Raw genomic sequence first — 16550 nt, 5'->3', positions numbered from 1 at the left:
CGGGGGTCTTGCATCCCCTTGAAGGGGTTTATTTCACAACAATGACCGGCTCGCTGTACATTATCCCCCTAATTGTTACACACTGGTCCTTTTAAAATAAGAAAAAATATCCACGTTGGTGCATTTGTCCTCATGTATAAAGCTCAAACTAGAGTCCTTTGGAAAATGGTGTTGGAGTAAAGTACAGTATACTGATAGGACAAAGAGCTAAAAAAAAAAACACTGATGATGATGTAAGTGGGTGAAGTAGGAGACGTGGAACAAAAACACCCCACACACACATCTACACTGTTTTTGCGGTCATTGGCATGAATAAACTTTACTTTATTTGCCTGAGCAACAATTCAAGCCTGAATTCCTTCAACAACACTAAAAACATACCTGATCCTTCAACAAATACACACAACCAGCTGATGGGAGGACGAGTTTACACTAAAAGCTCTGCTAACAGTTCATCAAGCACAAGTACTCACCACTTTTAATTAAAACAAAACGATCAAATTTCCTTTATCCGTTTCTTACATACAGGGATACAAATATATGGCAGATATGGAGACTTGTTGCAGTGCTTGTGCAGGTGCGGTAGCTAATTGGCAGGAAGAAGAGGTAAACATTGCTGGTATGTGAATCTTACAGTCCAAAAACACCTCCGCACACACGATGTTTGATGCATCTCAAACGTCCAACCAGCAGTCAAAGTGGCTGAAGCCGCAGTAGACTTGTAGCTATATGCGATGCAAATACACCTCTCTTCATGGTAACCTTCAATGATGATGAAAAGTGGGTGTATTGCAAAAATATTTTTATGGATCCCAAATGAATCCCAAGCTCCTACCTTTCATATTTAAATCTAAATAACTGTAAAACAATTTTATAAAAGACTGATACATTTTTCTTTCAATTTCTCTCCGAGGTAGGAACGAGGGATTGATTTGCGGTGCAGTGTGTGTGCGGGGGGCCCCCGAGGCAGTCGGTGTCTCTTTCGTTCTACTCGTCATCCTTGTCTTTGGCGCCGTGTTTGAGGATGCGGGTGAACTCTGCGTAGTTAAAGTTGCCCTTCTTGTCAATGGGCGCCTCGCGGAACAGCTCGTCCACCTCTTCATCTGTGAAGCGATCGCCCATGGTGGTCAGCAGCTCCCTCAGATGATCCTCGTGGATCACACCTTGGAAACAGATAACACCCATTAAAGGGGACCTATTGTGCTTATTTTCAGGTGCATGCTTGTATTTGGGGTTTCTACTAGAACATGTTTACGTGCTTTAATGTTCAAAAAACGCTTTACTTTTTTCATACTGGCTGTGCTGCAGCACCTCTTTTCACCGTCTGACTGAACGCTCCGTTTGAGCTCCCCTCTACCCCTTTCCCTCCCAAAAAGTCCAGTCTGCTCTGATTGGTCAGCTGGCAACACTCTGTTGTGATTGGCCAACCGAACCAAACTCTTTACTCTGCTCCAGCTCTGCTCTAAATAGCTTTTTTTGAAAGAGTGCTGAACTAGCAATTATGCAATTGTGTTACTTGGTGACATCACACGTTACGGAAGAAAAGGCAGGACTTAAAGCGAGGAATTTCAGGCGGTTCAGGAGCAGTGTTTCTGTGGGGGAGAAAAACTCTTTGGTGTGGACCTTGTAACTTTACAGACCTTTTACATGCACAAAAACTATATAACACACTAAAGGAAAGGGGAAAAGCACAAAAGCATAATAGGTCCCCTTTAAATTCCAAACACTGACTAGTGAAAGTGCCATGGTCTGTGTATACACTACTCTGTTTATACTTGACTCACCAGATCCCTCCTCATCAAAACAGGCGAAGGCGTTGCGGATGACGTCCTCGGGGTCCGTCCCGTTGAGCCTCTCTCCAAACATGGTGAGGAACATGGTGAAGTTGATGGGCCCTGGTGCTTCGCTCATCATCCCCTCCAGGTATTCGTCAGAGGGGTTCTTACCTGCGGATGAATTAACTCATTAAGAATGCAATCCAGCAGTTCTGAACCTTTCAGATGCATCAACACATTCCCATCCCAACTCGTCACATAACGCCGCTTTGTCACGCTTTATTTTTGCCATCAAAACCTCTATAGTTGGACGCCCCAGTAGCTCACCTTGTAGAGCGGGTACCCCATGTACCAAGGCTGAATCCTTACTACAGCGGCCCAGAGTTTGAATCTGATCTGCGGCCCTTTGCTGCATGTCCTCCCCTCACTTTCCCCCTTTCATAACTATCACTGTCTCTCAATAGAGGCAAAAAGTAATCTTTAAAAAAACAAAACACTATAGTTACCCTTGGTGTCACTTTAAGATTAGGCAACAAAACCCCTACAATTAGATTTAGGAAGAACTACATGGTTGGGCTTAAAATTACTACGTTTGTACAGTGAAAATGACTCTGAACGTTGTGAAGACAGGACATGAACGAACAGCTGATTGTAACGTGAAAGTGAAACTTAACATACAGGAAAGCCTTGTGTTTGTTGGGCCCATCCACCTCCCCTCCCACCCACCATGTGTGTGGCTTTTTGCTCTTTAAACTACGTCACCACACTCCCGGCGCACTTTCTCGGAGCGTTTACTGTTGCTGCGGATGGTTTTACATTCTAATTAATGGAACACCCGGCGTTAAGGGTGCCTTGTGTCCAAATGCTGACAGCCGTTACAAAGCCAAAGGATTTGACGCTCTGGGAATGAGAACGGGCTGGACATTTTTCTTTTTTTTTTTAATATACTAATTCAAGGGAAATTAAAGGCATACTCTAGCGATGTAGCATTTGCACTTCCACAAAGTTGGGAAACATGGGAGAGACACTGAAAGATAGAAACAGGATCAAATATCCTGACTTTTAGCACCAATAACACTGGATACTACATTTCCCATAATGCAGCTCTATATCGTCTTTCGTTACACCCCTGATAAATGCCAATGTCTTTCAAACACCTCGCTCCTAGCTTGTTATAAACTTTCTGTTATAAATGTGTAGTTTCCGTGCACAAACGAAGTAATATAGTATGAAGCATGTAAAATAGGTGGAGTGGCCCTTTAAAAGCAGTGGCATATTTCTGCTTTTACACTTATAGCCATAAAAACTAAGTGTAGTGATTAGATGCTACTGTACCCAGAGAAGCCAACATGTCGTGCAGATCCTCCTTGTCGATGAAACCGTCTCTGTTCTGGTCGATCATGTTGAACGCCTCTTTGAACTCCTGGATCTGAGACTGGTCGAACATGGCGAAGACGTTGGAGGTGGCCCTCTGGGGACGCTTCTTGGTGGTCTTTCCCTTGGCACGTTTGCTCGACATGGTGACGGCTGGGTCTGGGCCTGTGCACATTTTAAATGATTCATGGATTAGATTGTAATAATGCTGCACCATCAGGGATATGGCAGCTTGACATGAATAATGAAGATGCATATTTTGCATTTTACAGTGCTGAAAACTGGAGCGCTGCATCCATGTAGCTCTTTTATATTTTCTCTGTGGTTTGCCCCCAAGCAGGAGACTCTTTTTTTCTCTTGCTTCCTCTAGAGAGAGAATCACACTCTCCCTAAATGTCGGGTACAGTGATGGGTGTGAAAATGACATGTCTCCACAGTGCATACTGCAGCTAACGTCAGATCCTTCCAGAATTGGACCTGTCACTCACATTCAGGTCTGTGAGGATTTGTCGTGCATGTGTGTATGTGGGTGTGTTCTGTGATTGTGTTATACCCAGAGGACGGAGAGACAGGCTGGACAGGCATGAGGGAGCAGGTGAACATGGCTGATTAGTCACATACAGTATATGAGGTATGACTTCATGCCCTGAGAGGTGCTGAGGTGATGGGAGTACTGTACGCAGGCGGCACGATAACATCATTTACTCAGGTGAAGTGTGACATTGTACACCCTTTCCTGACATGTGTGTTTCCTTTTCAGTCTTTAATTTACACCATCATTTAGCAAACTTACATCTCTCAAAGTTAAACAGATGTAGATGTATGCTTTTTTTTTTATTATTATGTTGTCAGCGACATTAGACTTGTGGCAAACAGGGCTGCAACTAACGATTATTTTCATTGTCGATTAATCTGTTGATTATTTTCTCGATTAATTGATTCGATGTTTGGTCTAGAAAATGGTGAAAAATGTTGATCAGTGTTTCCCAAAACCAAAGATGACGTTTGTGTCCTCTTGTTTTGTCCACATCAGAAAATATTCACATTTAAGAAGCTGGAATCAGAGAATTTTTAACTTTTTTTCTCTTAAGAAATTACTGAAACCAATTAATCGATTATTAAAATTAATTTAATAGTTGACAACTAATCGATTAATCATTGCAGCTCCAGTGGAAAATGATGTCTCAAATTCATCTTCACATGCACTGGGCTACACTGGAAAGCTAGAACAATCCCAAAGAGTTAATCATGTCCAGACACCCAGTCACTTCCTCTCAAATATCAGCATTTAAAGACTTTGCTAACGGAAAATCACTCAAATAAACACAAGCCTTGTTAAGGTTAAGACAGATAATAGATATGTTTTTGATAAAAAAAATAAAAAACGTGTTGATCTCCAGTGGGCTCAGTTAATGTTCTACATGTAGATATTCTCGATAGACAGAGGTAATAGGTCAATTTGGAGACTTTAAATTAGATTTTTTATTTTCTTAATTTCCAATATCTAAAATAAATAAAGGACCAAAGGAATATACTATACCACATATTTATCAAGCACATTGTTTCTCTTCTAATAAGATAAAAATGCAGAATAAAAATATATATGATATATTTAGGAAGATATTCTTCTGGTTACCAAAAAATGTGAACAAATTTCTGTATTTTATTACATTATTTTATTTTTTATTGCAGCGAAATACACTTCTACATCCATGTGTTTTATAGCACATAAAGGCTACACAGCAGTGTTCTCCAACACTTATAAATAGCTCTTTGCTGTCCTATATTCACTAAATTTCTCTCCAAGAGTCTGTGTGACACTGCCTGTCATCGTATTTTACGGACTGGAGTAGTCCTACATTTTTCTCTGTTGCTTGTATGATTGCTCACAGAAACGCTAGAGAAAGCAGAGTCGAGCAGCTTTGCCTATCTCTTCATCTCTGTTGAGTATATAGAAGTTTCTTCCTCTGTTGATCGCTATACAAATGAGTGCTGCTGTATCACCAGGGCAGAATTATGACTTTTATTGTCAATGCAAATTAGTATGACCAGCTAGTTCTGTCCAGAGTTTATAATCTTGATGAATATCTTGATTGTCTACAGTAGCATTTACATAAAGACATGAAACGGATCTGTGTGAATTTGGGTTCCCAGTATAAAAAGGTTACAGGAAGGAAATTCCTGTTCTTGTACTCAACTTGCTCTCAATCCCCCACACACACACACACACACACAAACACAGTTTTTGTCATCAGTGGTTCCTCTCTTTCCTTTCTCCCTCTGCAGACACATGTTGGATCAGTCTCTCCTTTCACTTCACTACTGTTTGGCTGCTTCTGTCCCTTCATGTGCCAGAAAAAGAAAAAAAAGAAGAAATCTGGAAGGTGTGTGCTGTTGGCCCAACGCCCTTCCATTCTCCATCTAACAGTCGCAGAGGAAGCTGGAAACAAAACAGCGTCTAGATCCGATTTTAAGGTTGCAGGGAACAGAGGAATTCTACTATCTCATTCTTGTTTGGCTCCACTGATACAGTACAGTAGGGCACTGTCTGTCTGCTGAGAGAGGCTGATTGCTGTTTAACTCTGTTTCAAGCTATATCAATAAGATAGATTATTTGACTAGTGGGGTTATTTCCCAATTTACATTTTCAAGGTGCCATAGCAACAGATGAAATCAACAAAGATTCGCCAAGAGGCCGAGAACAACTAGTTTTTTTGGACGTAAACGTTTGGCTGCCTCAATTGTATTTGTTCTCTGTCCACCGCAGCTCCTCTGTGAACCCTTTCATCCAGTGGGACGACAAAGCTCCTCTGTCCCTCCGCCCAGCGAGAACACACACACACACGCACACACACACACACATGCACAGACTATACACACCTCTGACGTTGTCTTTTATAGGCGATGAGAGCTTAACTTCCACTTCACTCTCTTTGGTTGAAACGCCAACGGTCAGGAATTCCAAAAACAAACAAGAGAGTGAAGTGGAAGTTAAGCTCTCATCGCCTATAAAAAGACAACGTCAGAGGTGTGTATGTCTGTGTGTTTGTGTGTGTGTGTGTGTGTGTGTGTGTGATCTAAATGGGTCAGCTGCATTCAGAAAATTCCTCCGTCTAATCTGCCGTAGTGATGAGATGGAAGTAAACACACATGCATACAGTACATTTATAAACATATACACAGGTCAAAAGGTGAATATCGTAGACAGGTGTCTTCTCACATTGATGAAAAAGCTCTATTGTTGCTTATCTAATAGCTTTAATCAAAGATCTACTGTAACTCTATCCTTCTCTCTGCACTGACAGTTGAGCATTGTACCACTGTACTCAGACACTTTCTAAAACACATAAAATAGGAGCTTTTTAACACGTCGTATACATAATATGCAACCCCAGGGGTAAAATCAGCTTTCTATCTCACCTTTGGCTTCAGGTAGAAATGTCTGGAAGTCCCTCAAACTCCTTTAGTCTGGGTCCAACACAGCAGTGGGAAGGGAAGCAGGCAGTCCTACTGGAAAGTTTGTTTAAAGAATCAGACAGGCGGTGGGTGCCTCCCCTTTCTGCCCCGTCCAATGGAGAGGACGGCCTGTCCCATACAAAGACATCTCAGGCCAGGCCATTTCTCCATACAAGGCAAAAGAATGCACGCACTGCAGCCTGCTACTGCCACAGACGCTGCTCGGGATGTTTGGGAAAAAAGGCAGAAATGACAGGAACTAAGATAAGGCTGCCTTATTTAGAGAAAAGGGCCCAAACATTTAGAGGAGGCTGTGTATGGTGGAGTGTGGAAACATTGGGGGAGAGAGTCCTGAGCAGATGCAGATCAGTTGTGAAAGCCAGTTGTTTCTGTTGTAAGGCTGGGGCTTTCCTTAAATAGGCAGTTTAGCTGGCCGTCACTGGGGCCTGAACATGCAGGGAACACCTTAAATTATGTCACGGAGGTAACATCTGGTTTGTGGTTGCTCACACTTTGTCTCATTATGTTTTATTAAAGAAGCACTTGGACATTATTCACTGTAAGAAAATGTGCTCTTGCGTGTTTTGGCAGCTGATTACTCTAACAAAGATGCTTTTCACTTTAAGTGTTGTCAGAACTATTTAGCCTGTTTTTCTGTCAAGATATTCATCGATCAAGGCATTAAATACCTCGATAGAATGAATTCATGTGTAACATCTTTTTGGGTTGTGTGTTTACTTTTATTGCAAATAACAGCTTTTTAGCAGCACCATAGGCCCTTTTTATGCTTTGTCTATGATATGGGTATAATGAAATCAAATATGTGTCTTTATTTAATTGTAAAATGACCATTTGGTCTTTTCAGTGTTGCTGCAATGATCATGATAAAGTTCTTTCAGATTCAGGATCCAGTTTATTACCAAGTAGGTTTTCACGTACAAGGAATTTGCTTTGGTGTATTAGTGCATAACGTTAACAAAAATAAAAGACAATTAAATAAAAAATAAAAGTACAAAAATAAAGAAACATAAATATAGATTATAAGTTACAATAAAAATACAAAAAATACTATAAAAAATATGTACAATATATCTGCATTAAAATGAAAGATGTATAGAAGCAAATTACAATAATGTGAAAAAAATACTATATCTGAGTTCAAATTAAATAGCTGTGCAGTGCCCGACCTCTGCACACAGAACATTTCATTTACAGATTATAATTCACCACATAGCTCTATGCTTGTGTGTTTCATCTGTTTTTCATTATACTGAGTGTGTATTCTAGGAACATCTAAAAATAGGTATTTATTTAATCATTAAAACAGCACATCTTTTTTTTATTATTTGTTTAAGCAAAGCAGCATTCCCACATTTTTCAATAAAAATTCAGAGTAGTGACAGTAGACTATTGTTCTTTTATTGAGATTAAATTATGGAAAAATAGATACAGATCATGAATAGAAGCGTTCAGGCAAAGAAAGGAGGCGTCTGTTCAATGAGCCTCTGTGCAGGTGCAGTGATGCCCTCTGCTGGGCCACACTAGTTATCATTTCTACTAATAATACTGAAAACACGTCAATGAATGATGATGAGGACTAAAATAATGTGGGAGGTCTGTGAAATAGTGCCGTCTGGCTGTCTGCACATGAAGGGGTGGGTATAAATGCAAATACTTTTTACAGTTCATCATGTGCTCATACAGAAAAAATATCTCACAGTGAAAAAAAGTGTCACCCTATATCTCCTGCTGTCTGTAATTTATTCTGTTAGTTTCTCACAGTGTTTAGTTATGCTGCTCCACAGTAACTGCAGTGCAACTCCAGTACAGTAGCATATCTTATGAGCTCTCTTCATGTGACAGATATTTATATACACAGCTTTTCACAGCACATGCATTTTCTGTTGACCAAATTTGTGTCTGCATGTGTCTGCTTTTATGGCCTCAGGAGCTCCTGTACAACATCCCAGTCTCTGCCACTAACTATAAGGTTAAAGATGTTTTTTTGTAGGGTGACACCTGTGGTTTCACTGGATAGAAAAGCTTCCACCCAGAAACTGAATTTAACTCAACAACAACGACAGAGCAGAGGAGAAGCACTTTAGTCAAGCACTGTTGTGTGTCTGCTGTTTGATGGAGCTGTTCAAGATGTGCCAGACTGCTGGCAGCTCATAATCTACAATAACTAACCCTAACTGTCCTCTAGTAATCTTACTAATATTTTAATATTTTAACAAAGCTGAAAACGTATCCCTTCACTTTAACTAGCTCAGGCCTGAAATTCATTTTTGTATACTGCCCTTTTTAAAATGTATATTACGCATTCTATGCTGTTTGCCGCTGCTTTCAATTTAATCAAATAATTATTAATTTCTTGGACTGCACTGTTACTTTTATTATTGTATCTTGTGCATGTTTATTCTATTTTAGCTTGTTTTTATTTAATGACAGTGAGGAACCCATCGTTTGCTGTTTATCAGATTGTTTAGGTCACTGTTTTTATCTTTTATAATGTGTTTTTTTCTGTTTTTATTTTCCATCGTAATGTTTTTTATATGTATTTATGTTCAGTTTCATGTGAAGCACTCAGTGCATTTAATTTCTTAATTGTTAAGCACTTACTTGCATGAAAGCTGCATTACTTGCATGAAAAGTGCTATACAAATACAGTTTATTATTACTATTATGTAACATATATACTTTATAATGTAATAGCGAGACATGTAGAATGTCAAAGAGTAAATCAATAGGTTATCTGTGTTTCAAATAAGCTCTGTAATGTCTTTTTATTTAAAAGTAGAATTTGTCAACCAGCAACATGCAGAAGTTTCCTTGTTTATTCAGGTGACTTTGAGTTACATTTTACACATCAGTGTCAAAAGGTTTTGTAACTGATTAATTTGAAGCTCTGCTCTCAGAAACAGCCAAAATCAACGTTTGCCAGTAATCTTTATGTATTTCATAAATTGTAAAAAAAAATATATATATTATTACCTGTTTATTCCTTATCTTATATAAAAATGTCAAATTAAAAACCTAAAGAATAAACCAGAATGCACTGAACGCTTTGTTTACAACTGAACGTTAGAGGCGGGTCTAGTTATGTTCATTATGTTCATTTTCATGTGAAGCACTCAGTGCATGTAATGTCTTTTTGTTAATCACTTTGAGCTGCATTTCTTGCATGAAAGGTGCTATACAAATAATATTTATTATTACTATTATGTAACATACAGCGGGTAAAATAAGTATTGAACACGTCACCATTTTTCTCAGTAAATGTATTTCCAAAGGTGCTATTGACATGAAATTTTCACCAGATATTGGTAACAACCCAAGTAATCTATACATACAAAGAAACCAAAACAAATAAGTTCAGAAATAAAGTTATGTGTAATAGTGTGAAATGACACAGGGAAAAAGTATTGAACATGCTTACTGATATTTATTTAATACTTTGTACAAAAGAATTTGTTGGTAATGACAGCTTCAAGACGCCTCCTGTATGGAGAAACTAGTCTTATGCAATGCTCAAGGGTGATTTTGGCCCATTCTTCCACACAAACAGTCTTCAGATCTTGAAGGTTCCGTGGGCCTCTTCTATGAACTCTGATCTTCAGTTGTTTCCATAGATTTTCCAAGTGGATTCAAGTCAGGTGATTGGCTGGGCCATTTTAGCAGCTTTATTTTCTTTCTCTGAAACCAATTGAGAGTTTCCTTGGCTGTGTGTTTGGGATCATTGTCTTGCTGAAATGTCCAACCTCGTTTCATCTTCATCATCCTGGTAGATGGCAGCAGATTTTTATCAAGAATGTCTCGGTACATTTTTCCATTCATCCTGCCTTCAATTATGTGAAGTTTGCCAGCCCCACACCACGATGTTCCCACCTCCAAACTTCACTGTTGGTATGGTGTTTTTAGGGTGATGTGCAGTGCCATTTGTCCTCCAAACATGGTGTGTATTATGGCATCCAAAGAGTTCAATTTTGCTCTCATCTGACCAGACTATATTCTCCCAGTATTTCACAGGCTTGACCAAATGTTGTGCAGCAAACTTTAAACGAGCTTCAACATGCTTTTTCTTCAGCAATGGAGTCTTGCGTGGTGAGCGTGCATACAGGCCATGGCGGTTGAGTGCATTACTTATTGATTTCTTTGAAACAATTGTACCTGCTAATTCCAGGTCTTTCTGAAGCTCTCCACAAGTGGTCCTTGGCACTTGTACAACTCTTCTGATAATTATTTTCACTCCTCTGGCAGAAATCTTGCGAGGAGCACTTGGTTGTGGCCAGTTTATGGTGAAATGATGTTCTTTCCACTTCTGGATTATGGCCCCAACAGTGTTCACTGAAACATTCAGAAGATTAGAAATGCGTCTGTAACCAATGTCATCAGTATGTGTGCAACAATAAGGTTGCGAAGGTCTCGAGAGAGCTCTTTGCTTTTACCCATCATGAGATGTTTCTTGTGTGACACCTTGGTCATGAGACACCTTTTTATAGGCCATCAGTTGGGACTGAACCAGCTGATATTAATTTGCACTGACAAAGGGCCGGATTGCTTTCTAATTACTGATAGATTTCAACTGTTGTCTCGGCTTTCCATGCCTTTTTGCACCTCCCTTTCTTCATGTGTTCAATACTTTTTCCCTGTGTCATTTCACATTATTACACATAACTTAATTTCTGAATTTATTTGTTTTGGTTTCTTTGTATGTATAGATTACTTGGGTTGTTACCAACATCTGGTGAACATTTCATGTCAATAGCACCTTTGGAAATATATTTACTGAGAAAAATGGTGACGTGTTCAATACTTATTTTACCCGCTGTATATACTTTATAATGTAATAGCAAGACATGTATGTCAAAGAGTAAATCAATATTCATCTAGACTATCTGTGTTTCAAATAAGCTCTGTAATGTCTTTCATTTAAAATTGTCAGCCAGCAACATGAAGAAGAAGTTTCCTTGTTTATTCAGGTGACTTTGAGTTACATTTTACACATCAGTGTCAAAGGTTTTGTAACTGATTTATTTGAGGCTCTGCTCTCAGACACAGCCAAAATCAACGTTTGCCAGTAATCTTTATGTATTTTACAAATTGTAAAAGAAATACCTGTTTATTCCTTATCTTATGTTACAATGTCACATTAAAAACCTAAAGAATAAACCAGTATGCTTCACTGAAGGCTTTGTTTACAAATGAACGTTAGGGGCGGGTCTAGTGTTTTTTTCCTGATCGCTGATTGGCTGATGGCTGTGATTGACGTGTGTTCTGCGCAGGCGCAGTATACTAGGAAGCATCCAGGAGGATGGTTGTTGATCTCACTCGGAGAAGCGACCTCGAAAGGTAAGAAGCGCACTCTTAACGCTCTCTCTCAGCATCTACAGAAAGAATAAACTACCAGTAACATCTTTACCAGTGGTGGAAAATGTTAACAAGTCAGAGTTATGTATAATTTTAAAAGATAATGTCACTTGCTGTAACTTGTAGGTCGTTTTTTAGAGACGTTTCACCGCTGAATTCCTGTTAAACAAAAGCAAAACATCTCAGCGAAGTTGTGAATGGTGACTACGTGGCTGTAGCTGTGTCATCCATAGGGCGTGTATTAGTTTTAAACGTTTTAATTAATTAACAGAAGAGTATTAAACGTGTTTCTTTGGTAATGTTGGTAAAGTGTCGAGAGTTTCAGTTGCCAACTGAAGGATTGAGACATTAGATGACACGTAAAGCCGTTGAGGAAGTTGGCTGAGTTTGTGGTTTAGTTGGATTATACGGTATTTTAAGCAACACATGGGCTACTTATAAGGAATAAAACTCTCTTAAACTTCTCCAAAATGAGTTGTGCCACACCCTGATGGACTGACTTTCTCAGTGATGAGGCAACAGACATGTTTTTAGTGCAACAGTGGTCAAGACATGTCACATTGCATTAAGGTGAGGTAACCGTTGGTGTATTAGTGCATAACATTAACATAATCAAAGACAATTAAATAAAACATTAAAGTACAAAAATAAAGAAACATAAATATAGAATATAAGTTACAATAAATTTACAAAAAATACTTTAAAAATATGTACAATATATCTGCATTAAAATGAAAGCTGTATGGAAACAAATTACAATAATATGAATATGATGTTTGTGGTTGCTCACACTTTGTCTCATTATGTTTTATTAAAGAAGCACTTGAACATTATTCACTGTAAGAAAATGTGCCCTTGTGTGTTTTGGCAGCTGTTTACTCTGACAAAGATGCTTTTCACTTTAAGTGTTGTCAGAACTATTTAGCCTGTTTTTCTGTCAAGATATTCATCGATCAAGGCATTAAATACCTCGATAGAATGAATTCATGTGTAACATCTTCTGGGTTGTGTATTTACTTTTATTGCAAATAATAGCTTTTTAGCAACCCCAAATGCCCTTTTTATGCTTTGTCCATTATATGGGTATAATGCATCAAATATGTGTCTTTATTTAATTGTAAAATTATCATTTAGTCTTGTCAGTGTTGCTGTAATGATCATGATAAAGTTCTTTCAGAATCAGAATCCGGTTTATTACCAAGTAGGTTTCACGTACAATGATTTGCTTTAACATAAGAAAAAGACAATTAAATAAAAGTATAAAAATAAAGAAACATAAATATAGAATATAAGTTACAATAAAATTACAAAAAATACTTTAAAAATATGTACAATATATCTGTATTAAAATGAAAGCTGTATAGAAGCAAATTACAATAATATGAAAATAATACTATATCTGAGTTAAAATAAAATAGCTTTGCAGTTTTGATACAAGCACCCGACCTCCGCACACTGAACATTTAATTTACAGATAACAATTTACCACAAAGCTCTATGCTTGTGTGTTTCATCTGTTTTTCATTATACTGAGTGTGTATTCTTGGAATATCTAAAAATATGTATTTATTTAATCATTAAAACAGCACATCATGAGTTTCAATTTGTTTAAGCAAAGCAGCATTCCCACATTTTTAATACAAATTCAGAGTAGTGACAGTAGACTATTGTTCTTTTATTGAGGTTAAATTATGGAAAAGTAGATACAGATCATGATCATCATTTGATGATCATGATATCATCAAATCTGACGCAACAGACATGTTTTTAGTGCAACAGTGGTCAAGAGAAGGTGACAGACATGTCACATTGCATTAAAGTGAGGTAACCTTTGTGTCTCCTTGGAGGCAAAGGTCAGTAAAAGCCAAGACTGCTCTCTCTACACACTTGGCTGCTTCTTAACATTGAGAAACTGGTATAGCTAAGGCCCATTTGGAAATAGTGTGTGAATGTCTGATTCAATTTAGTGTAAAATTGATATTTGATTAAGTATTAAGGCATTTAATAAAGCAAAAAAATATTAGGGATGGATGCAACTAACGATTATTCATTGTCGATTTAACCTGTTGATTATCTTCTCGATTAATCGATTAGTTTTAACTTTTGATACTTCTTTTTACCCCCTTCCCTTAAGAGGCTTTGCCTTTTGCCGGATCACCATTGTAAATAAGAATTTGTTCTTAATTGACTTGCCTGATTAAATAAATAAAAGTTGTTTGGGCCTTAAAATGGTGAAAAATGTCGATCAGTGTTTCCCAAAGCCCAAGATGACGTCCTCAAATGTCTTGTTTTGTCCACAACTCAAAGATATTCAGTTTACTGTCATAGAGTAGTATAAAAGCCAGAAAATATTCACATTTAAAAAGCTGGAATCAGAGAATTTTTTACTTTTTTTTTTCTTTAAAAATGACTCAAACCAATTATCGATTATCAAAAATAGTTCATAGCTAATCGATTAATCGTTGCAGCTCTAAAAAATGTTAAACTTTTGCTTTCTCACCATTCAGAACGTCATTAAGAATCTAATGCCATTTTAAAATGTCACATTGGGCTTTCAGAACTTGTGATTCTTTTCTCTATTTTTTTTTATATTTCATTGACAAATCAATCAATTAATTAAAAAAAGAATCTACACATTAATACATAATGAAAACATCGGTTGTGCAGCCATACTGCTGGGTCCAACGTCATCATCTTGAATTCCTCAAGAAGTGAACTAACGGGCAGTGAAGCTTGGAATTAAGCCAGTTTACAAATAAGGGATTAGTATAGGAATGTGTTTAATACATTAGAAACGGCATGCTGCTACAGATTAAATCATTTGATCCTTGTGCATCAGTTATTAACCCCCGTTATCATCCGTCTACTGCCCTACATTTCCCCGTCTCTCAAAGCCATTGTCTACTGTGGAGGCTTTTGTTCTTCCCACTTTCTAAATACAGCTGACCTGGCAGTTTCAGTCAATTTCACCTTAATGAAATACAGATAGAAGTCTGACTGGTCACAGAAAGAGGTATTTCACATCAGAAGGCCATGAGCTACACACTCATATCTTACATCAAAGCGCTGTTGGGTCAGTCGCATGATAGGCCAGAGTGGGACGATAGGAGTTTATTGCAGATCGCAATAAAAACACTTACAATAAGTTGATCGTGGTGAATTTACATTATCGGGATGATCATGAATATCCTCACACGAGTGACTTGGAATAGCCGTCTAGCTCGCTATCATGGTAGTGAAAATAGTCTGATTTTAAAAAAAAAATTATACAGGAATTATCATGTAAGAAAGAAAAGACTCACATAATTTTGCTTTGTTTTATTTATCATTTATTTATGCAGCAGGGCCGCATGATTTTATGATTAAGATTGTTTGTTTTTCACTAAAAAAGTATATAACATTAAATAAATTAGGGATGCACGGGTCTGACTTTTTCAGTCCCGATAGCGATACCTGGGCTTTGGGAATCGGCCGATACCGAGTACCGATCCGATACCAGTGTTTAATTAATAAGCTGTATGTCTCGCTGTGTGTAAGTGACTGCGATCATTCTTTTGTGTTAGGCAACATCAGGCTTGACTTAAACATCGCTTTCCTAACTTTGTAAAAAACAAAATGCAACGAAAACATGCATAAATATAAATTTAGTGAATTGTTTATTATTAAAATAATAAATCATAAACCAGCAACTTGGCAAAAAGAAACCTTCAAAATTAATAGTAATTACAATTCAGGTGTAAACCTTTTTAATGCAACAACAAATTGGTCAAAATTTAAACAGGAATTAAAATTCCAGTATATAATGTACAGTATATAGTATATAAACATGAAATTAAATTGAATAGATCAGCAACATTGTCACCGATATCCGATCCAGCTATACGAGTCAGTACTGGTCCGATATCAGTAACGGTGCATCCCTAAAATAAATATTAAAAAGTATAAACAAATGTTTGTTTCTTAACAAAATGTAATATAAAGCTATAGCGGTAGGTTTTAGTGCCATTTTAAGAGTTTTAAGCATATTTTGATGATTATTGGGATACTATCGTGAATCTCAATTATTATTTTATAATCGTGACATGAAACTTTCATATCGTCCCATGCCTAGGCCAGTGTTTTTTGTTGTTGTTTTTGTTTTTTAACTGCACTGCCAGACTGATTAGCTACATCAACTATGACGTTTCTTGTTGTTAGACATTGTTTTCCAGTTTATAGGCCTACCTGTCTGTCATGTCCTCTTCCATATAGGCAGTAATGTCCATCACAAGTTATTTGCTTGAGTTCCTCCTAAGTCGACTAGGCCTATGAAGGATTTTCCAGTGTTGGTCCTAGAGCATGACCGCTGCTGGAGAGTCCCTTCATCTCTGATGGCCCAGAGAGCTGTGGTCGAGCCCAGAAACTGTGTGGTCGATCAGTTTGTGTGTGTGCGTTTTCATGCCAGGCGTGTTTGAATAGCCTGTCCGAGCCTTTCAGAAACTGCTGGTCTGGCTGTCATGTGCAGTGCAAGTGGGGAAGTATGAATTCGGTGTGACAGGAGGGTGTGTATGTGTTTGTGAAACTGTGTGAGATAGA

The 16550-nt window shown here is 37.9% G+C and overlaps 1 protein-coding gene across 1 annotated transcript; it reads right to left on the bottom strand.

The window, feature by feature from the left end:
* Positions 1-284: 284 nt before the first annotated feature.
* Positions 285-6729, bottom strand: myl9b (myosin, light chain 9b, regulatory). The gene is made up of 4 exons (XM_074629526.1): positions 6570-6729; positions 3111-3314; positions 1785-1946; positions 285-1163 (listed from the first exon to the last, which is right to left on the bottom strand). Exons 2-4 carry the CDS (start codon positions 3292-3294, stop codon positions 988-990), a joined length of 522 nt encoding a protein of 173 aa, XP_074485627.1. The 5' UTR covers positions 3295-3314; positions 6570-6729; the 3' UTR covers positions 285-987.
* Between the last annotated feature and the right edge of the window lie 9821 nt (positions 6730-16550).

The sequence above is a fragment of the Sebastes fasciatus genome, chromosome 1 (assembly GCF_043250625.1).
Source record: "Sebastes fasciatus isolate fSebFas1 chromosome 1, fSebFas1.pri, whole genome shotgun sequence".
In the NCBI taxonomy this organism is placed as follows: Eukaryota; Metazoa; Chordata; class Actinopteri; order Perciformes; family Sebastidae; genus Sebastes; species Sebastes fasciatus.
Note: the sequence above shows the minus strand (reverse complement) of the source record. Positions and strands in the feature narration are given on the sequence as shown.